This window comes from Homalodisca vitripennis, chromosome 6 (assembly GCF_021130785.1).
Source record: "Homalodisca vitripennis isolate AUS2020 chromosome 6, UT_GWSS_2.1, whole genome shotgun sequence".
NCBI classification, from domain to species: Eukaryota; Metazoa; Arthropoda; class Insecta; order Hemiptera; family Cicadellidae; genus Homalodisca; species Homalodisca vitripennis.
This window is the reverse complement of record NC_060212.1, coordinates 102,639,135-102,661,825: the sequence shown is the minus strand read 5'-3', so window position 1 is coordinate 102,661,825 and position 22,691 is coordinate 102,639,135. Positions and strand designations below refer to the sequence as shown.

General features: G+C 37.1%; 1 protein-coding gene across 5 annotated transcripts in view; it reads right to left on the bottom strand.

Moving 5' to 3' along the window:
• LOC124364667 (voltage-dependent L-type calcium channel subunit beta-2) overlaps positions 1–22,265 on the bottom strand; it is a 403,127-nt gene extending 380,862 nt beyond the window's left edge. For 4 of the 5 annotated variants that reach the window (XM_046820315.1, XM_046820316.1, XM_046820317.1 and 1 more), the window contains exons 1-2: positions 21,653–22,265; positions 792–869 (exon numbers count right to left, since the gene is read on the bottom strand). In XM_046820315.1, coding sequence (XP_046676271.1) covers positions 792–869; positions 21,653–21,730 — 156 coding nt within the window. In that variant the 5' untranslated portion in view covers positions 21,731–22,265. The remainder of the gene's footprint in view (positions 1–791; positions 870–21,652) is intronic. The other variant, XM_046820319.1, reaches the window with a different exon arrangement.
• Positions 22,266–22,691: the final 426 nt, after the last annotated feature.

The window sequence follows — 22,691 nt, the reverse complement described above, 5'->3', positions numbered from 1 at the left end:
AAGAAAATATGCATAAAATTGGTGTAACTAATGAAAACACATTTTGGAACATAGACGAGAGAAAAATATACGTTTAATAAGGCTAATGATACGTTTTTTTCAAACGGTAATAAACTTATTTTAACGTGTATTACGAAAACATTTCATTTGGAAATGTATAAGAAGGTTATTTGAACGGTGAGTAACTACATATTAAAAATATACAAATGCGTACTGAATTCTTTACGTGTATACTAGTAAACCTTTCCGTAGTATCTGTACAAATAAATTATTCATTCAAGTCAACACACGAGAACAAATCATGGATGTATTCAAGGACAAATTTAGCTGGTTGAAGATTTAAGTAGTATTGACTATTTAAATTATATCCTTTTTTACTAAATGGATTTAAAATATTTTTTTAATATAAAGATTATTAGAAGTATTTCAATTTGTTATAGAAATTTTGACCTTGTGGAAAAATATAGTATGGATATTAAAACGGTGTTAGAGGATGAAGAAGGTGAACTTGGACTTGGAAACTTTGGTTCTAACAATTTATTTTTATTTTAGTACTTTTTTATAAGGTTTAGTCTTTGACATTAGTAACCTGTTTACCAGTTCTGATGACCTGATATTGTAAGAGCCTTACTGTGTCCATTTCATCATCTCTACACTGTCGTACCATTCAGGAAATCGACCATGGACCGCAGTATGATGATAATGAGAAGACAGATCGAGAAGGATGACCTGTGGAATGAAATGCTGAGACACAAATGCCGAGGCAGCCTGTGCACATGCTGCAGCATTACCTGTCGAATGACACTTCCCGAACTGTCGGACAGACTGCCCCCGGACCGTTTCTTGTGTTTCGTTCCTTTTCCTCGAGTCTGCAACAGGTCATATGGTTTAGGAGGAGGTTCTCACAGATTACGAAAAGGGTTGCTTGGTAATCTTGCTCTGGAATCACAGATGAGGCGTGAGTATAAGACATAGAAAAGATTGCGATTTGTATGGTAAGAGTACATCTGAGGCGTTTCTATATTGGTTACTAGATTAATTATGGCACCCTGATGGGAAATTTGAAATTTTCCTTCCATTACTTGAGAAATATCCCAACCCTCACGACAAAAAATATTTAAAGACTTTTGTAACAATACAAACTTAAAAAATAATAGAAATTTTAGAAGTTCAGATATCAATACTATAAACTTCTTGAAGCAACTCATTAGAAATCTATAAATATGTCTATGCAAAGTGTCAGTTTAGTTGCAAGTAGAGAATAGTGTGTATGTAGAATTTGACCCGCTTAGACTGCCTACAGTCTGTGCAGTGTGTCATGTCCTCCAGATTTAACTGTCACTATAATACTAGTTGTGAGAAAATAATGCTATTGACACATTTTATCATAAAATACTTTTTTAATTCAAATAAAACTTTATAGACTAACTATAGCACTAACCTAATAATTGGACATTTCTTTTTGGCTCTGACGGTATAGGCCTACCACACACATTTTTACTGTGTGGTGTAACGGAAATTTAATGGTATTTAAAAATAAATTATCACAAGAAGAACAACATTATGCCTACTAAAATCTTATTTTATTTACCTTGAACATATCCTGAACCAGAGCATAACAGAATATAATGATGTTTAATTTTTGCTGGCATTAAAAAAATGTTGACTCGGGTTTGGTAAGCACAAATTAAGTGGGCGTTTAGTGGCATTTTCGTACTTCGTTATAAATCTGTTTACTGCAGGTTCCTGGGCAAATGTGATAATAATATTATAGTGTTTGGGATAGCAATATCTGTTATTTAACTGACTAATTAATTTCTCTCCTACAATCAGGGGAGAAGAATCTCGCTACAGGTGCATTTAATTGTGTCCTGAGGTCAATTAGTAATTTTATATAGAAAAGTTATTTAGTTCTTCCACGTAATGCAAATCCATACTACAACTAGACACACTGTACATAACACGGTCCTTATTCATTTTCATAATGAGTGTAAGAATCTTCACTTATATATGTAAAATCTAAAATCTTTTACCGAAATTATACTCTTCTGAACAATTAAATACCAAGAATCCATAGTTTTGATGAATTAAAATAATGGTATGTTTCTTCTTGGATTTAGAAAGTAATTAAAAAAACTTGAGCATATAATTTTTGCGTAAAAGGATTTCTGCATTGAAGGATTTAGTTAAGAACTAAAAGCTGATGTTTCTTGCGAAAATATTTGGATTCTATATAGTTATATTCTATATTTATACAATATACATTGCTATATTTTTCTGATTGTGGAAAGATTATGAAAATGAGGAAGAGAGGGGGTGAAGAATAAAGAGTGAAAAATTACAAACTTGCCATATTACCCCGTTTGGATGTTTATATCCTTAAGGAGTTAGTAAATAATTATATATTTTTAGAACTTTTCATAGTAAGCTGTTATAATTCTTAGCACAATTTGTTATACCCTATACCAGAATATAACCTTTTAGAAGAAGGGCGGCGAGGACTCTCAGTTCCCCGAACGTGAGCCCAAGCTTATTGCACACTCACTAGAATACAACAAAAGGCATACACCCAGACCACACAGACATCTCTGCTTTCCTCCCGATCTTACGACACAGATAAGGTTCTAATGACGAACCCGGAATGAAAGGATGAGGATGGAAGGAGCAAGTGACACCTCCCAAGTCGAGACGGTTCCTGGAAAGTTTGTTCAAACGGTAAACAATAGAGCAATTATCAGGTCATTATATGACGCGTCATTATATGTTGTCGCGATAGAGCTGCGTAACGAGCCTGTAATGTGGGCCGTTATTGGTCCGACCCCGGGGCGTCTGCGCACTGGAAAATACTCACATTAGCCGGGTAAACAACCCTGTTGAGCCTCGGCGTTCGGAAACATTGTATGTTTATGAAGGCTTCACAACAAATAGGGTACTATTTCCAAACTCGAACCTGTGGTTGTACATCACGAGGAACAACGATTTTCTCTGTTTCAATTTTACGGAACAGTGTAAAATCGAATCGACTTACCAGTCTACTGGTAATACGAGCTTAACCATCGCTGAATGAAACCTCTTGAAATCAGTACCGTGAATTTTTTAGTAGTATCAGTGTTTTATGGCAAGACGACGTTTATTCTTGTGGTACAAAGCCATTAGCACGGACCTGACAGGCAGATGCGGATTTAGTACAAGTTTGGAGGTAATATAATAATAATAATCTCTTTATTGCATTCTTTTAACAATGTTTACATCGTATCACAATCGTCAATAGTTTAAGTCATCTTACACGATTTCATCTACACATTCACACAACTTCATACTCACAATTCATACAATCATTCAAGACAATCGCATTGACCTTAGATCCAGCACTCTCAAATATCCTAGCGGCTTATCATGAATTCATCAAAAGAGTGGAAAGCCTTGGACACCTAAAGGAGTTTGAGACGCATTTTAAATTGATTTTGATTATTGGAAATGTTATTTTCTCCAGGGAGCCTGTTGATTAATCTGACACCAACCTCTTGCGGTAGATGTTGCGCTAATGTCAATCTGCGTTGATGAGTTCGAAAGTTGTCCCTGCCTCTAGTTTCATATTGATGAACGTTCCTGCCACGAATCAAGGTGCACCTTGATCTGCAGTACATGATCACCTCAAAAATATAGAGGCAGGGCAAAGTCAGTAATCTCAACTCCCTGAAAGATTCCCTACACAACTCTCTGTAACTTAAATTTTCAATGATTCTGACAGCTTTTTTGGAGTCTAAAGACGCGCCCCATTTTGTTTTTTGCTCAAATTCTCCAAAGTCTTATTCCATACGTAAAATGAGGATGGATTAGGCTATAGTAGGCCATTCTTAAAACTTCTGGGGAACAAAATGTTGCTATATTGCGCAGATCATAGATACCTCAGGTAACTCTAGCACGGACCCTGTCAACATCATCGCTCCAGGTCAGTACTTCGTACAGAATCGTTCCCAAAATTTTGTGGAATTATTTTATTCGAGAAGTTCGTCATCCATAAATACGGCCGGACGCACTACTCGATCATGCTGACGAAGGCCAAAATTTACTACACTTTATTTTGACTTATTTGTTTTCAGTAAAATACTGAATGCATGTGTTCAATTCCATGAAAGAGGGTCACTCCCTTTTGTTATGAAATACCTCGCATTGGATGGAGTCCGGAAAATATACATTTTAAAACACCCTTTCAAGGCATTTTGGAGCCGACAATTTATTTTTATTCGAAAAGAAAACTACATAAATAAATTAATATATTTTTGAAATATTTGGATTTGTGACACCTGTGACCTCCTCGCCTCTAAATCTGTCACTGTCGACAGGTACCTCGTAAACTCCCGTCATTTGCAGTCTCTCCGACTGTGCCAACTCTTGATAGAAATGTCTTAGTTACTTCAATGAGGTATGTATGTTCCTCCTGGTTTTAGGAAGAGCCCTATTGATTTTTGGATCGAAAGGGCAAATGGTAGCTAGCAATAATCTAGAAAAAAGTTACAGTAATTTTGTGATGACTTCGTTACGTTCTGCCGGATCCTTCGATTACAAAATGCACATTTTTATGACAATACTGCCTACACAATTAAGCACTAATTTATCATTTATTTGGTTAAACGTCCTTTTGTATCCGGTCGTGGGGTTCTCCAAGTAACTGACCAGTGAAACGCGATAGTTAGAAGTATGGATTATAGAACCAAAATTCTGTATAATCCCTTGTAAAAAATGTCGAAAAAGGAATGGCAAAATAATTCCAGAGGTCCAAAATAATGTAAAACTCAAGAATAATGAGGCTTTAAGTGACTTAAACTGAGTGTTAGAGTCAAATAGTCACACGTCACGTTGACACTGTGTAAAGAACTTCAATTCGAATAGATATAAACTTAAGAGAGTTTTTGAGAAGTTATCATTTACCATGCCACATACTTTGAAAGAGAAAGGTACATACCGAAACTGTCAAATCTATAAAATCTATATATATATATATATATATATATATATATATATATATATATATATATATATATATATCTTTTTTGATTCATCATGCATAACTCCAGGTGTAATAATTAGCCTATCACGATAGGTAAGATGAAAGGAAAAGAAGGAAATCAGCGCTTTTTTTCCCATCTACCCAACTTAAGAGACTTCCATATTACCCAAGAATTTTGTCCAAAGCTCAGCATCGAATGTTATATTGATGCGGCGTACATAGCAGGCTCTATCCACACCACGCTCACATCTGTCTAGCCTTAAAACAGTTTGAAACCCATGAAAAGATAATCGTGTAATTGGAGTTTCTTGTTTTTTTCTGTACAAGTAAAATACACCTCGGTTATAACTCGGATGGTCATGCAATACCCAATAATCAATAATCGTTACAGTTGTACATTGCACTTGAATTTTCATACGGCGCAAAAAAATGCTTATTATTCATTCTTACAGAGGTTCTTTCTTTGAATAGACGGGAAAATAAGTTTCATTTTTCATTTTTGTTTTTTCCTCTTTTAGTATAAATAAATCAAATATATATATTTTGAGACAATATAAAAAACTAAATTTACAATTTGCTAAAAGAATCACAATTAGAAACTGTTTTCTACTAAATAAAAGAACATAAGATAATTGTATGGTTTATACTCATTGTCTCGAAATGTTATAACGGGAATCGAAATTTAATTTTTTAAACCTCTTATGAACTCTTCAGCACCACGAAATCCGTGGGAATGAGTTTTCTCTGCGAGGATTCCTCGAAACAGTTAACCAGTTATTTACAACTATGAAAGAGTTCACGGAGGTTGCTTGCAAATACAAAAACGTTTCTTTCTTCGACCTTCACCCTTCAAATGGCACTTAGGACCGTTAGTCCGGTAAATAACTTATTTCTGCAAGAGTTCCCGGAAGGTAAGGCCAGTCCGAGGGTGGGCGCCCGAGCAAGGTGAAGACAATTGCAGTCTTTCTCCGGCAATTCTTTGTACTTCTTGGTATGGGGGGAACAAAAGAACAAAGAGACATATGTACCGCCTGCTGTTCTGTGCAGCGCGGCCGAGCAAGGGACAAATACCGCCCTAAAACAACTTTCTTCTCGTGGGACGTCCTGGCATGTGGACCAGTTGCTGGTCACGTTCCTTTATTTCAGAACTAAATATTTGCTGAAATGATGAAATCTTCCTCCACCTCACCACCACCCTCTCAGTCACTACAAAGGAGGTTGAGGGGCTGAGGAAGATCTCAGATCAAATTTGATGGTCCAACTGTCATGGTATAAAATACCATAGTGGAAGAAGTATACTGCTCGAAATTCCTAGGAATACACCTTGATCGAGGATTGTCCTGGAATGACCGCATTGACCATGTTTGCTCAAAATTGTCCTCAGCAATTTTTATTTTGAGATTCCTAGCTAAATACTGCCCTATTCAGGTTCTGATTACGGCGTACTATGGCTTGATTTACCCCCATCTTACCCACGGGTTGGTGTTGTGGAGAGTTTGTACAAACAATCTATTCATGAGAGCAGCTTAAAAACAAGCGCATAATCGCGCAATCGAAAGTTGAAACTGTTAACTTTGCCTTGCCTCCATATATTGGAAACAACGTTGTTTTGTGTGTTAATGTGCCAAGACATACATACGTATGCGACTAGAGGCAGAGATGACTACCGAACTAGGAGATACAGAACGGTTGTCTGAACAGTTGCCCTCGCAGGCAGTGTTCATTTTATCAACAAATTGCCAGATTCTATAAAAAAATGCCCAAACGTCCAAGGTGTTAAAACACTTTTTACCATCACAAATATTCTAAAATGTTAACGATTTTCTGGCATATAACTGGGACTGATTCTGACGCTCAATAACACTGATACCGTTGTTAGAGGTGGGAAGATTGGAAAAGGGGTGGACGTATGTATGAATAAATTGTATGTTTGAGTGAGGTTTCTCGTGGTATGTGTTGCAAAATTGTATACTCAGATATATATTTATGACTGTTACTACGCATTGTGAGATGTTTATGGCAATAAAAGACTGATTTCATTTGATAAAGTATGGTGTAGTTGTTATTACTTTTCATAGCCATCCATAGTAATTTGAAATGATATGCCTGATGAATATGAAACTGTATTACAAGTAATTGGGTTTAAAATAAAATATAAAAAGATGTTTCGTTATTTTTTTACTGATTTCTTCTATAAACATTGAAATTAATGTGAAGTCTCAATCATACGAAATTTTACCAAATCCAAAAAGTTCCAATTCTTTCACTTTGCTGTGAACCTACTATCAATGGACTTTCACATTCGCTCAAAATCCAACAGCAAACGGCTCAGTACAAGAGTAACATGTCCTTCGTTGGACCATTGCTCCCAACTACTTTACACTCGCTTAAGAGAAAGAGAGAGCCATCCATTATCTGCTTAAGCCAGGTTTATGTGTAGAACAGGTTATATCCAACAGTACTGGCAATTAATAATCAGCTGAACAGCTTGTCTTGACGCACTTTCACCCTCCAATTAACGTACCATTAAAGACGTAAGTAGATTGTTGCGCAAGCCTCTCACACCCATGCTAGTCTGGCGTGGGACTATTCCTTAGAGCTCTTCCAAATTTACCTTCTAAATCTGAAGATTTTCAAGTACTATTTACACGGACATACTGTTTAAGGTGTATTGACTGAACTATATAATCGGCTAATTTGCATTCTGACTCCAATGGAAAACTTGTTGATAAATATCCGTTACATTTCTCAACAAAATGCTGACACTGGTTTAATCCGGTTTGGAAACACGGTTCAGTTCCTTTTCTAAAACGTGCCTTAAGGAGAAAGTAAATTAAATGACAGCCTCTTTCTATGCACAGGTATATATATAGGTGTGTGTGTGTGTGTGTGTGTGTGTGTGTGTGTGTGTGTGTGTGTGTGTGTGTGTGTGTGTGTGTGTGTGTGTGTGTGTGTGTGTGTGTGTGTGTGTTCTGTAGGGAATTTTGTTAATCACCGTTAAGACAAGATCAACACAACTAGACAAAATGGCGAATTTGGGACGATAACGTCATAATAAGTAATCCACAAAGAGAATTTCTTGATATGTGATTAAATAGGCAATTTTCCATCAAATGTATCTCAAAGTCTTTGAAACATACTAGGCTAATTTATCAGATAGTTAAAAAGTATCCAAGATTGTAGTGAAATATGTTGTCGTTAGAATGTTTCTTTATTTTTAAACAAAACTGTAGTAACAGCTCTATAGGATATGTTTTGAAAAGACAGAAAAATATGTTTGTTTTCTTATCGTTCACGCGTGGTTGTAGCTAATTTAAAGTATAATTTAAGTGCATCTTATAATCATGTCCTTGAAAATAATAAGTATGTAGGCTACATACAAAACTACTTGAGAGAATCCTTCTTTTTATTCATACAAATTGAGTATATAAAAGAACAATTTAATTTAAACGTGTAATTTTCTTTGATTATATTTCATTCTAAATCGGTAATTATGTAACATTAAAACATGTCCCGCCCCGAATCAATACCTAATTTACATACTGTAATAAACAACTTTTTGTATTCAGCTGTTTTTATTTGGACCTGATTACATTACTGCTTAACTTTCCTAATTTAAACGTCTGTAATTCTTCGTGAACTAATTTAAAAAGTCTTCAGGAGAATTTAGAGAAATCTTAAAGGGCTTAAAAATAAAATAAAATGTTCTACCTAAAACCTATTGCGTCGCTTTAACTGCAGGCTTTGCCTAAAACCAAATTTCATATTGAATTCAATATTTTGGATTCAAATCTGAGTATTGTTTGTTCTTTCTCGTTGCTACCATTTTTACATACAAGGGTAATGTAACGGTTTTACACTTGCATATCCTCACTTAGAGTAGCATGAGCTCCACAACTCCAGGGCGAGTTTATTTCGGAGAAGGAGTAAGGCTATTCTTTCCCGTGACCGCAAAATTTAGAAAAACCACTCTTTTCTTATTTAAGTATTGTTATCTGCCTAGTTTCTAACTAGCTTTCTTGTTTGCCTATTATGTACCAATTTTGTAATTAATTATTAACTATCATCGCAAAGACCTAGAGACTTGAAATATTGAAAATAGTTCATATCAGGATATCAGCGCTATATATAGAGCACTGTTAAGATCGCCGTTACCCTGATATAAAATATATTTTCAACATTTCGTTTCTAGTTCTTCGCGATCATAGTTAAAAATTGATTAAAAAATTGGTACATAACAGGCAAACAAAAAAGCAAAAGCAAATCAGAAACTAGGCAGATAACCATACTAACATAAGAACAGAGTGGGTTTTCTAGGATTTTAAGGTAACAGGGAAGAATTAACCTCACTCTTTCTCCGAAAAAAACTCTCGCTGGAACTGTGGACTGTCCGGACTGGAGACGTATCTGCGGCAAATCGGAGGTTGGTCCATTGTTCTGTTTGCAGTGCGTGAGCTGTGAGTGTGGTGGGGGGGGGGAAGGGCGTCCGTATCGGGCTGTCATAAAGATAGGCTATCTGACAATAGGTTGCTAATGGCTATTGAAGCCAGGTAGACCAGGACCCTCTTTACCTTTACACAAACCCAGTACCTGCCACTGCCCACCCGACACACTTTTCACTCGCCGTATCTCGCTTGTTTTCCGCCTTCTAAAATTCATATTTGGGCACCGCCCTAGAAACATATTTCCACATTTTTCTGCTATTTGCATTTAAGAAATTCCAAGTTATCCATTACTAATCGGAAACAAGACTTTTGCCATATTCAAATCAATTGTCTCTATGTTGTATCAGAGCTGAGCTGGAGTAAACCTTGAAGATATTAACAGCACTTTGTTTCTTGGATTAGCAAGTTGATTCAGATGTTTTAATGGATTCAACATATATTTTACGCCTAACTCAGCTACGAATCACTGTAGTCGAATTCAACAGAAATTTAAAAGGGGGGTTTCCAGTTAATGAGATTTAGTGAATAGGCTTAAAAAATAGCCAATTTTAATTAGATTAAGAATGATGAATACATTTTTGGTAACATTTTCCAACGTGAGTATGTAGCTTTCCTCCATCCATTCATCTTTGGCTGAGTGAACATGAAATAGCATTTAGAATCTGAAAGCCATCCTTTATCTTACATTACTCGTATATCTGTCTATCACTGTATCCTGGTATTTGACCAAGAGAGCCTGTCAAATTCAGAGTTCTGACAATTCTCCATATATTTCTCCATATATATATATATATATATATATATATATATATATATATATACGGTATATATTTAGGTCGTAGCTACTTTACTTAATTATAGAGTAGATATTTCATCCTGAAAACTTCAAATGAAAAGATATTAGTAATCGTAAACAGGTTTAAAAGTAAACAAATCAAAATAATGATCATTCCTAATTGCATGCTGACAGAGGCTAATGAAGCCATGCCCTTTTAGTTTTTTCTCCTTCCACAGGTCTGTCCGCAGATTGATCAAGTCAGCTGTGGAGCGGTCGCGGGCGCGGGAACGGCACGGGCGGGTCGCCACGCGCTAGATAAACAGCTGATCTTTAATTACTGATGTTTGTCTGTTGGCAGCACTGGCGGCGTCACGACTATTGGCCCTCCACTCCCTAAATATATGCCTTTAGACAATCAATGGTCTTCAACCAGGGTAGGCTTAAAGCACCGGGCGGCTCCTCAGGGGTGCCAACTAAGCAGAGGCATCTGACGTGGATACAAGATTTGCAACCAGCAATGCCTTATCTATCGAAAACACAAACCTTGAATCCTTGGCACCACTTTCTATCCTTGGCATCTGGATAGAAAGTGTTTTTTCTGAAACGTGTATCACTTAAAAGATAGACTTTTTATTAATATTTATTAATACACATATATCTGATAGTGCAATATGAGGTTGAAATTTGTTAACGAATGTTAGCCTAAGTCTTCAATTATCATTATAGCATCTAAGCCACGTTTTAGCTTAACTTAGAGCAAACAGAGTCATTAAATAGCTCCTAGTCACGACTTTTACTCACCAGCTCTAAATAATGGTAATTAACTTTCAAAAATGGACGCATTACTACGATGGGAATTTATATTATAAAGAAGGGGTGAGCAGGTCAGAGCATGAGCAAGACTCTCACTATGAGCTAAAGCAATTATAGATGGTAGTGTTTTAATGATGTTATTTTTATTTTTCTGTACAAAGTTTATTTGTAACAAGACCATGTAATTTACAAACAGAGAAAACGGTGTTATCATTAATAATATATTTTAGAAAATAAAACATAAGATGTTGCCTTTTTCATTGTTTTTTTTGTTTTTTGTTTTGTGAAGCTTTATTATTGTTATTTGTTATCTTAGGGCAAATAATAATAATAATGCAATTTCCTTTCAGTTTTTTGGAATGTTATGTGATATTTCAACATAAATTTGTTGAGGGTATTGGTAGATGAAAGAAATTAATATTTTTTACAATGTTGAACACTCATAGAATGTACATCTTTTAGCTTATATTATGTAGATTTGGCAAAAATAACTATTTTAATAGCTAAAGACAACGAAGTTGCTAAGTATACAATACTGAGGGCAATAGTTGAGCAAATACTATAGAAGGGCTCTTTTATGGCAGTAATTTCATTGATAATTGAAAACATCCTTTCTCAGTGAACTTTGAAGGATCCAATGCTTGTATATATCGTATCTCACTAAATTTTCTCACATTTGAATGGCATATATTTTAATAACAATCAAGAATTCGCAACCTCTGATTTCGATCGAATGAAATATCTATCGTAATACAGTACATCATGCACAACGACACGACGCGACGTGACTTTGCCGCACTCTGAGCTCATGGTAGCTCGGAGTCTGGGGACCAGGGGCTCAGCAGCCAGCAGTAGGCAGTGCTAATGCCGACACGACGTGACTTTGCCGCACTCTGAGCTCCTGGTAGCTCGGGGTCCGGGGACCAGGGGCTCAGCAGCCAGCAGTAGGCAGTGCTAATGACTGCCGTTCGATCTAACGCCGTTATAACTCATGATAATCTACCCACCGCCGCCGCCTAGCCGAGCAGCGCCGCCCGCTCACTAATTGCATATCGCTTAATCTCCTCCATTAAATATTTACTACTTATCGACCTTAGTTATGGATTGTGCTTGAAATACGGTATCTGTCGTCGCCTACAGTAGAGTCTATATGTGGTGTGTAAGAAAAACGAGATGACGAGGAAGTGCTGTATGGTAGCCTAACACATACTCTGTCGGCATGATGAACCCAGGTTTCGTAAGAAGATATTTTTTTAGTTGCCATCGGTGCATTTAGATTTCTTTAACTACTAAACTCATTTCGTGCTGAAGTTGAAAATGAAATACAAATTCCTTATTTGTCCATAACCTACAATAATATAAACTTTCCTTCTTTTAATACAACGTACACTGCCGTTTTGGCATTCCCTAAAAACTAGCTTAATTATAAAGCTAAGATGTTCGTGGTGTACCCCATTTGTAGTTAAAGTCCTATCTGAACATCGAAACGCAGAAGGTACAGGTTTCAAACAGGGTGTCCTACAGGGATCGATATTAGGCCCTGCCTTGTTCCTTCTCTTTGATAACAACTTAACATGTGTATTAACTGCTGGCAAAGTTGTATAGTATGCGGCGATAACATTCTCTGCTGCAATGCTAAATCACCTCATGACATCGAAATCAACTATTTCATTGGTCTGAATTCAAGTATTCAGTACTTTGAGCAAAACAACCTCAGAAGTAGTGCTAAAAAGTCCTCTTTTATCAACTTTACAAGCAGAATTTCTTCAGAAAATAAGCCAATTGTCATGTTTGACCATACAACCCTGGGAGAGGTAGAATATATCAAGTTTTTAGGGATCTATCTCGACCAAGGTCTTAAATGGAGCCACCACATGGATCACATTTACAGAAAGTGTCTACCGGAACATAAGCGTTGGGAGTACTGTCAAAATGTTGCCCGGAGAATGTAGTGAGAATGAGTGGCTTAATCTATCCTCATTAAATTTATGTAATCACCCTGCGGGTCTCCTGTACGAAACATTATTTCTTGAAGCTCTGTAAACACAAAAAAGCTGTTTGGATCGTGGGTGGACTGAAATTTAGAGATTCTTGTAAATATGCTATCAGGAAGTTAAACCTGCTGACTCTGGTCTGCTTACATTACAGAAACAATCCTTTTCTGTAAATTTAAATGCTCACCAACACAAGCCTGAAATGGTCATGGCTACAAACAACATCAGGAGAAGTAATTTGTACAGTGCAACACGTAGTAGGACAAGTGTAGCAGAAAACTTGTAGAACCCTGTAGGTATTAAAAATGAAAAACATTTTAAGTTATGCCTTAAGAACTTCATGATCGGGAATGTATTTACTCATTGGAGATGTTCATGGATCACCAGTCACGTGATTAGCTGCATGAGACTTGTCCCCGACTCATTATTTTAATTCGTTTACTTTTACAATGGAACTAATTATGTTTTTACAAATGCCATTGTTTTATTAAAGTTTGACGATACAAACTCATATATACAGTAATTTAATTTCGTTTCTGACGTTTGCTATGCAATGTGCATTGTTAAATTTACTTGTGGCAATAATGTATTATTATTAAGTGATTTTGTGTAACATAGAAACTCAATTGGTCTCATTCATTTATAAGTATTTCGTTACAACCACTGAAGGTGCAGATCATATTCCTCCATATCAATTCTTCCAATTGCGTACAATTTTTATTCAATCCCAATTCTCTTATTAAACTCTATTTTCTTAAAAACCTTGAGACATTTCGGCCTTGTCGAGGAAGGCCATCTTCCGACAACTTATGCTAAAACTGTGTAAGGACTAGTAATTCATATCCACAGGTGATTAAAGCAGAATGAACAAGGCAGGGAGGGCCTAATATCGATCCCTGTAGGACTCCTTGTTTGAAACCTATACCTGCTGCATTCTGCTGTTCAGATAGGACTTCAACCACAAATGGGGTAAACCACGAAAACCGTAGCTGTATAACACTAAAATGTAACACTGTATAAGCTAGTTATATTTTAGGAATACCAAAACTGTATAATTAGAAAACGGCAGAGCATGTTGTATTACAAGAAGAAAATTTTAAATTTTTGTTGATTGTAGAGAAATAAGGAATCTCTATTTCATCTTTAACTTCAGCACGAAATGAGTTTAGTAGTTAAGGAAACCTAAGGTGGCCAAAAGTCCAACAGGTGACTGCCGCAAAAAACCTGTCAAAGGTACAGCGGTTGGCATGCTTGGGGACAACGGGTGCCATGAGAGGAACACCAACCGCTGCTATGGAAGTAGTGCTAAATCTCCCACCCCTAGACATATTCGTCATAGGAGAGGCTAGGACGGCTGCCTACAGACTGAAGTGCAATGGGAACTGGCATTATCACCATGCTAGTAAGCACTCCAAGATCGTTGACATTCTCAAACTGGATATTCTAGAAATGATGTCTGACAGAATGGCAAAGGTTACGGACTGGGAAAAACCATTTCAAGTCAACATTGTTGTGAGGAAGGAATGGTCAAAAGGTGAGCCTGACTACATGAAGAAGGCTCTAACCTGATACACGTACGGGTCAAAGACTCTGAAGGGTACTGGGGCAGGGGTCTGGGGAGCCAGACCGAGGGTTAACTTAAGCTTTAGCCTAGGTAAACTGGCAACTGTCTTTCAGGCTGAAGTTACAGCCCTTGCAGAATGTGCAAGAGTTAATGTGGAAAGGGGCTACAAAGGCAAAAACATCTACATTAACTCGGACAGCAGGGCTGCTCTGCAGGCCTTGGCCAACCATGACTGTAATTCGAAGGCAGTCTGGGAATGCCATAAGGTCTTGAAATTGCTGGCGAAAACCAATAAAGTTATTCTAACTTGGGTGCCTGGACATAGAGGAATCACAGGAAATGAAGGGGCAGACGGTTGCGCTAACTTGGGAGCCAACCGTCTTCTTACCGGTCCTGAACCAACGTGTGGGGTCTCATATAACTTAGCACGTAGATCAGTTACCAAGTGGATGGCTAACAAACACCTACAACATTGGAGAAACACTGTACAGGCAAAGCGGATGCTCAAGGGACCATCAAGGAACATTGCAGCAGATGCCCTTAGAATGAGTAGAACGGAGATCAGAAAGGTGACTGGTTTTATTACAGGTCATTGGATATTCCGAAGTCACCTGAACAGAATAGGTATTCCAGTTCAGGAAACACTGTGCAGGAAATGTGGCGAGGCTGACGAAACAGCCAAGCACGTCATATTTGAATGTCCGGCATTACAGAGCAAACGCTCAAGATCCCTAGGTGTTCTTATGCATACGGAAGAGGGGTTGGAACAGGAAAGCATTGCCTGGGATATGATACAGCTTAAACCTGGGAGAGGTAAAAAAAAAAAAGGAAACCTGAATGCACCGATGGCAACTACAAAAATATATTTTTACAATACCTGAGTACATTAAAAAGGTGATTCAAGAGGGATGAGTCCTCTTTAAATCCAAATCTCTTTATTAGTAGAACCACCCACAAAGCCAAAATAGCTCTCTTATATTACTCGAGCGTGTTAAGATTAAGAATGTCAGTGACAAACTGAAGTCTCGAAGAGAGTGGAGGTGCTTCTTCTTTTAACTTTCATCGTCTATATCATACTACTAGATTCGTTCAACGTGAGGAGGCTTACGTTGAATATAGAAACTCTTCCGAAATCGTCTGGTGGGGATTATCACATCGGTCAGTTATAAAAGGTGTCCAAAATTGGATTCACAATTTGTAGTGCCATCCAGTCCTAAAGTTTAACTGCTAAAGAGGGGAAGAGGAGCGATTCTTTGTGAATAATTCCAAGTGATATTTAACTCGAGTTCTCTATATGGTAAGACGAGCGACAGATCTGATAATATAGCGCAGCCGCACCAAGGGACAACAGACAGAAGCGGACCTGGCGGGTTGAATGTGAATGACTGAGCTATGAATAATGTATACTCGCAAACAGACAAGGTCGACCTAATGAGAAACAAATGCTATTTTCGCGGTGGAAAGGTGCAATACATCTTTTGTAATGGGGTGTCTCCAGACCCATGTCGGTTCAGTTGTTATGAGCAAAATAGTGGTTGGAACTTTCAAACAACTAGATCTAAATACTAATTTACCAAATCCACTGTTCAGTTTTACGTTATTCCAGGATACACCTACACTTTGCATATTACCACGATGAAGACTCGACTTAGAAGTGCTCATTTTTTACCTCCATCGTCGATATCCATCTACTGTGTGTGTCAGAGTATCATAAACATACTCATTTACTGATCCCACCTACTGTATGTAACAGAGTACCATAACAAACATATTCATGTACTGAATAAGCATCGTTAGCAGTGTCCTAAGTGACTGGAGGTGCTTATCTTTTTTACTTATATCGTCTTTATCCATCTACTAAATTTGTCAGAGTATCACAACAAACATATTCATGAGCTGAATATGCATCGTTAGCTGTGACATAAGAGACTTGAGGTGCTCTATATTTTTACTTATACATTGTCTTATCCATCTACTAGACTTGTCAGAGTATCACAACAAACATATTCATGTACTGAATATGCATCGTTAGCTGTGACATAAGAGACTTGAGGTGCTCTATCTTTTTACTTATACATTGTCTTTATCCATCTACTAGACTTGTCAGAGTATCACAACAAACATATTCATGTACTGAATGAGCATCGTTAGCAGTGTCCTAAGTGACTGGAGGTGCTTATCTTTTTACTTATATCGTCTTTATCCATCTACTAAACTTGTCAGAGTATCACAACAAACATATTCATGTACTGAATGAGCATCGTTAACAGTGTCCTAAGTGACTGGAGGTGCTTATCTTTTTATTTATATCGTCTTTATCCATCTACTAAACTTGTCAGAGTATCACAACAAACATATTCATGTACTGAATGAGCATCGTTAGCAGTGTCCTAAGTGATTGGAGGTGCTTATCTTTTTACTTATATCGTCTTTATCCATCTACTTAACTTGTCAGAGTATCACAACAAACATATTCATGTACTGAATGAGCATCGTTAGCAGTGTCCTAAGTGACTGGAGGTGCTTATCTTTTTACTTATATCGTCTTTATCCATCTACTTAACTTGTCAGAGTATCACAACAAACATATTCATGTACTGAATGAGCATCGTTAGCAGTGTCCTAAGTGACTGGAGGTGCTTATCTTTTTACTTATATCGTCTTTATCCATCTACTAAACTTGTCAGAGTATCACAACAAACATATTCATGTACTGAATGAGCATCGTTAGCAGTGTCCTAAGTGATTGGAGGTGCTTATCTTTTTACTTATATCGTCTTTATCCATCTACTAAACTTGTCAGAGTATCACAACAAACATATTCATGTACTGAATGAGCATCGTTAGCAGTGTCCTAAGTGACTGGAGGTGCTTATCTTTTTACTTTTATCGTCTATATCCATCTACAAAATTTGTCAGAGTATTACAACAAACATATTCATGGGCTGAATATGCATCGTTAGCTGTGACATAAGAGACTTGAGGTGCTCTATATTTTTATTATACATTGTCTTATCCATCTACTAGACTTGTCAGAGTATCACAAGAAACATATTCATGGGCTGAATAAATAACTTTAGCTGTGACATGAGAGACTGAATGTGTATTTTCATATGTGTGTATCACTAATACCAGCTTACTCCACAAAGATGTTGATGTGTAGTAACTAACATATTCAAGTGCTGAATAAGCATCGTTAGCTTGCATGCACAGAGGTGTGCATGTTCAATTATTTTTTATATAAACCAATTTTTTGGAGTTTTAAATTTATATGTGACTACAATTTGTGTAGTTCAATCCGGTTCTAGATTGAATTTGTATTACTACTTTAACTAGTGACGTTTAAATATTTTGCTCTGTCGATATAACCTATCAGTTCGATACGTTTCCCCCAGATAAACTCCTGACTAAATTAAACCCCCTGATCAACTTAATAATCTGATAAAGAATACTGACTTAGATTAAGTACTCTTCAGGTAATAAAACAGCTTGTCTCATAACGCCCTGTGAGGCAGAGTTTCTCAGTACACCGAGTCTAGTTCATTTTCTTGGTATGCTATGAATTTAAAATTTGTAACTTAGAAGGGGAAATCGCCCGAAAATATTTAAAAGCTGGTAAGTTTTTGTTTTTATTTACACTATACAATTCACAATAGCTGACCAGTGCACTCTTTTCTCCAAAGCTCTGTACGTCGTAAACCAGACGTCGTAGCTCAAATCCAATAGCACAATAGCTGACCAGTGCACTCTTTTCTCCAAAGCTCTGTACGTCGTAAACCAGACGTCGTAGCTCAAATCCAATAGCACAATAGCTGACCAGTGCACTCTTTTCTCCAAAGCTCTGTACGTCGTAAACCAGACGTCGTAGCTCAAATCCAATAGCACAATAGCTGACCAGTGCACTCTTTTCTCCAAAGCTCTGTACGTCGTAAACCAGACGTCGTAGCTCAAATCCAATAGCACAATAGCTGACCAGTGCACTCTTTTCTCCAAAGCTCTGTACGTCGTAAACCAGACGTCGTAGCTCAAATCCAATAGCACAATAGCTGACCAGTGCACTCTTTTCTCCAAAGCTCTGTACGTCGTAAACCAGACGTCGTAGCTCAAATCCAATAGCACAATTGCAACATAAAATTAAATTTCCGACAAGAAAGGTCCAGTCACTTTTTATCGTATCTCTAACGGTTCAGCTACAAAATGCCCTTGAAGTCTAAACTGGTTGAATCCTGAAAATTCAATAAAACAGGTATAATTTTAACTCTCAGATCCCTAATTTAATGGTCAGACTTAACCTATCCCAAAATTCCGCTTATCTCCGAATTTAGGCAACACTCGAAAAGGGGCCTGGGGGCGTAGCTCCTTATATAAACCAAAAAGTGAGAATTTGCAGAATAGATCACTTCGTGACACCATACACATGACACACACAACATGACACATGAACACGAGCAACAAACATGTGACACGACGGAACTCCAACTTGTGTTATTTTGAACACTTTGATACACGCACCTGGGCAAACAACTGACCTAGCACATAACTGCAATCTAGGTTAAAATTTTAATAAAAACCCATTAGCTCATTGTTACACGAATAATTAGGATCACAACAACCGCGTCGTGTAAACTCAATGCACACTATTGTGGTGTGATTTGTTTAGTTATCACTCGAGGAAAAGATCAGATTGCAGATTTAGAATCTTAGTGTTACTGATTTTTTTACTTCTGAACAATGGTTTATGTTCTAAAATATTATATAACGTAGCTATGGTAGGAAGTGTTGATTCAATTTGAATGTTGAGTTTAGCTACAGTTCACCTTCATTATATTGCAGCATCTGATATCTGACGCTATCTCGGACTTGACTCCTGGAATCTGGAGTCATGTTCGTCTAAAGAGATCCAAAGAAAGTCGGCGACGAACAAGTTTAAAATGAGCCTCACATCGTTATCAGAAACACCTATATGAAGTGGCAGTCTCATCGTCTCATGAGATGTAGAATTAAGTGCACTACGATGTTTCTGACACGATCTCTAAGCACTGGTGAAGAAAAATCCTGTAAAGTAAAAAATCATGTTTTCTTTGCAATCCTTCCATCGGCAAAATAATGGACATATAATTTAGAAGATTGCAGTGATCAACGCAACCAATGGAGTTTTTCAAGTCAAGAAGACTCTTAGAATGTCCTCCTCCTTATCAGAATCATTTACAATCTCATCTATAAAATTTATGATCATGATAGTTACATGCTTACTATCCCTAAAGTAAACCTGTGTAAGTAAGGTACCTTCTCATATTACTAGTATGGTCAAAACCCGTATACTTCCTAGAGGCATTGAATGATCTCATTTTTACGACGAATAAGCATGGAGATGCTTATTCAGCATATGGATATATCCTTGACCATATATACGAACTTGAAAACTTAAAATATATTATATACTGAAATAGGAAATCTCTTTGGCCTTATTAATGAGCTCTTGCTTCAATTACTGAACAGTACGGTAGGCATTCACCAATTCCCTTAATCTCTCTGAAAGTTGTTAAGCTGATAAAATATTATTATAATAGAAATTTAATATTATTCACCGAATTCCACATTTTAATCGTTATATTCTTCCAATTATCTACAGAATTGATTACCTCAAGAATGCTTATAAACATAACAATGTGACCAGCTGATTATTGGTAATTGCCAGAGTGGTGAGGAATATTGTTAGTAGCCGGACGTTTATTGATTTTAATATGAGATAACACGAACTTACCTCATTAACCACAAAATGCTGTCGAATAAATAAATAAAAATGCAGACTTCACAGTGTAGGGGCCAAAGCACACAACCTGGTACTTCTTGAAATCGGTAGAAGAATTCATTCCTAAGAAAGGAACCGATAATCAGCAACATGTGTTTTGGTGGAGGTCAAAATGGGAAGGTAACAAAAGGGTTAAAACTTTAATATACAGTTTTTCCTTAGATTATGTTTTTTCATACCTTGATATAATTAAAAGCAATTGTCAGACACGTAAATAAAAGTCATATCACATCAAACAACTCAATGAAGTCTGAACTAAATTAGTTAACATATTGTAATAATAAAGGTTTCGATAATGTTAGTTATAAAGGTATTCTATAAACGTTTCTGATTTTCGATTTCTCTCTTAGAGGAAATTTCTCTATCGATTGATCTCTTTCAAGACTGAACTAAATTAGTTGACATATTGTAGTAATAAATGTTACGATAATGTTAATTATACAGGTGTACTATAAACATTTATTTCCAACTATTCAATGGCATATCCATAAATAATATCATTTAACAGTCATATAACATTTATTTTTATTATCTACAAACAAAGATAATGACATTCTTGTCATTATAAGTGTTGTTGGATGTAGTGTTTAGTTATAAACACGAGAAAATATTAACAGACGTATAACAGAAGCAAACAAGTTAGTTATAAGTTCTAGATTACAAAGTAGATTTACAGGTTGGATCAATAAGCTATCACAATATTTTGCAACTTTGGATAGGTCTTGAGCTGAATAAAATTCATGATTTAAGTAAGTCCATGTTTTAAAGTATCAAATTTTATTCCTTACAAACAAATAATCAAAACTTATCTATTTTAAAACCAAGTGTTGCACCTAAATATTCACTGGAGTCAAAAACTGATCAGTATAAGATGAGAGACATTATCATGGTTTATGGGTTAGGTTTAGTCTTTTAACAGACAGGATTATTGAATGATTGACAAGAACCTAAATAGATGATTATAGTTAACTTAGTGGACTTTGTCTCCATAGCCTTCCCTACCCCTCCTCAGTGTTCTTGATAAATAGATTTTACAAGTCCAACCATTAAATATGTGTATTTGTTACGACTGCATTCCCAAATATACCATCCAAGAGTACATCAGGAGTTTTTCTGCACCAAGGTGGAACATATTTTGATTAACAGCTAGCTACTTAACCTACAAATTGCAGAGACCACAAAATTTGTTTGCTGAGAACATTATTCCAGATCAGCCTATGAAGCCTGACTCTCACCTGATTAGCAGAGACGTTGGACGGTTCTTCTAGACAGTCAAGAGTGTTGGTCGGCGGGTGACGGGTGGACGATGACATGTCTATACCATGGCGTCATCACACTCCCCTTCCCTCGGCCCTCGGGCCCTCCATGTTCTGTAGTCTACCATACACCGTACACAGAGCGTCTACATCACTGCACTCGCTAAACTAGCTGAGCTGGACGAGGCTACACTCTCGTCATATAGGCCGAACAGGTGTACAGATAGACAATGCATTGAAGGTACACTCGTGGAAGGCCTAGATCGATTGTGTGTTACAACTTAGTAGAGAAATCCTTATAAGCGACATCAGGGACTCGATTAGGGGTCAAGATGTTTATTCTATTCTCACTTCCGACGTATCCTCGGCGATGTTTTGAACGGTAGGGCAGAGATGGGCCGGGTCGGCCCAGCCCTTCGGGCGACCCTCCAGGCGCCTCTTCAGGCCCCCGGTCGCTGCACTCCCATGGCTACCGGTCACTTCACTCTCACACCACCACTCACCGGCATTCTCCCGCGGAAATCCGAGTAAAAACAATACGGCGAGATTTACCAGCGTGAAAATCGCCCAGAGAGACCGACACCTGCAGACGTTCGGGTGTTGTCGGCGCTACTCGGCAGCGCTCGGGCGGGCTATCGATCCTGCGGCTGGTAAGGGGGTCATATCACCTGAACTTGCAGCCCTGGGTCCTAGGTAGTCGCTAGTATGACCTTGGATACCCCGCCTCACCCTTCCGTGTCCTTGATCGTCTCGGTCTCATACCTCATAACCACCCTTACCGTATTCTTTCAAAGAGAATTTACATGCTAAATAATTATAATCAACCAACACTTTCAATTTTAAAATTCTAAGTTTTTTAAAATATTAAAATACAAACTTCATTAACATCTAATTGTAATGTAGATTTGATGAAAATCAATATTTCTTCAAATTATAATGACTAGAAAAATGAGAAGATGTGAAAGGTTTAGCACATTCTAGGAAAGAAGCTGATAATTCTCCCTCTTTATGATTTTTC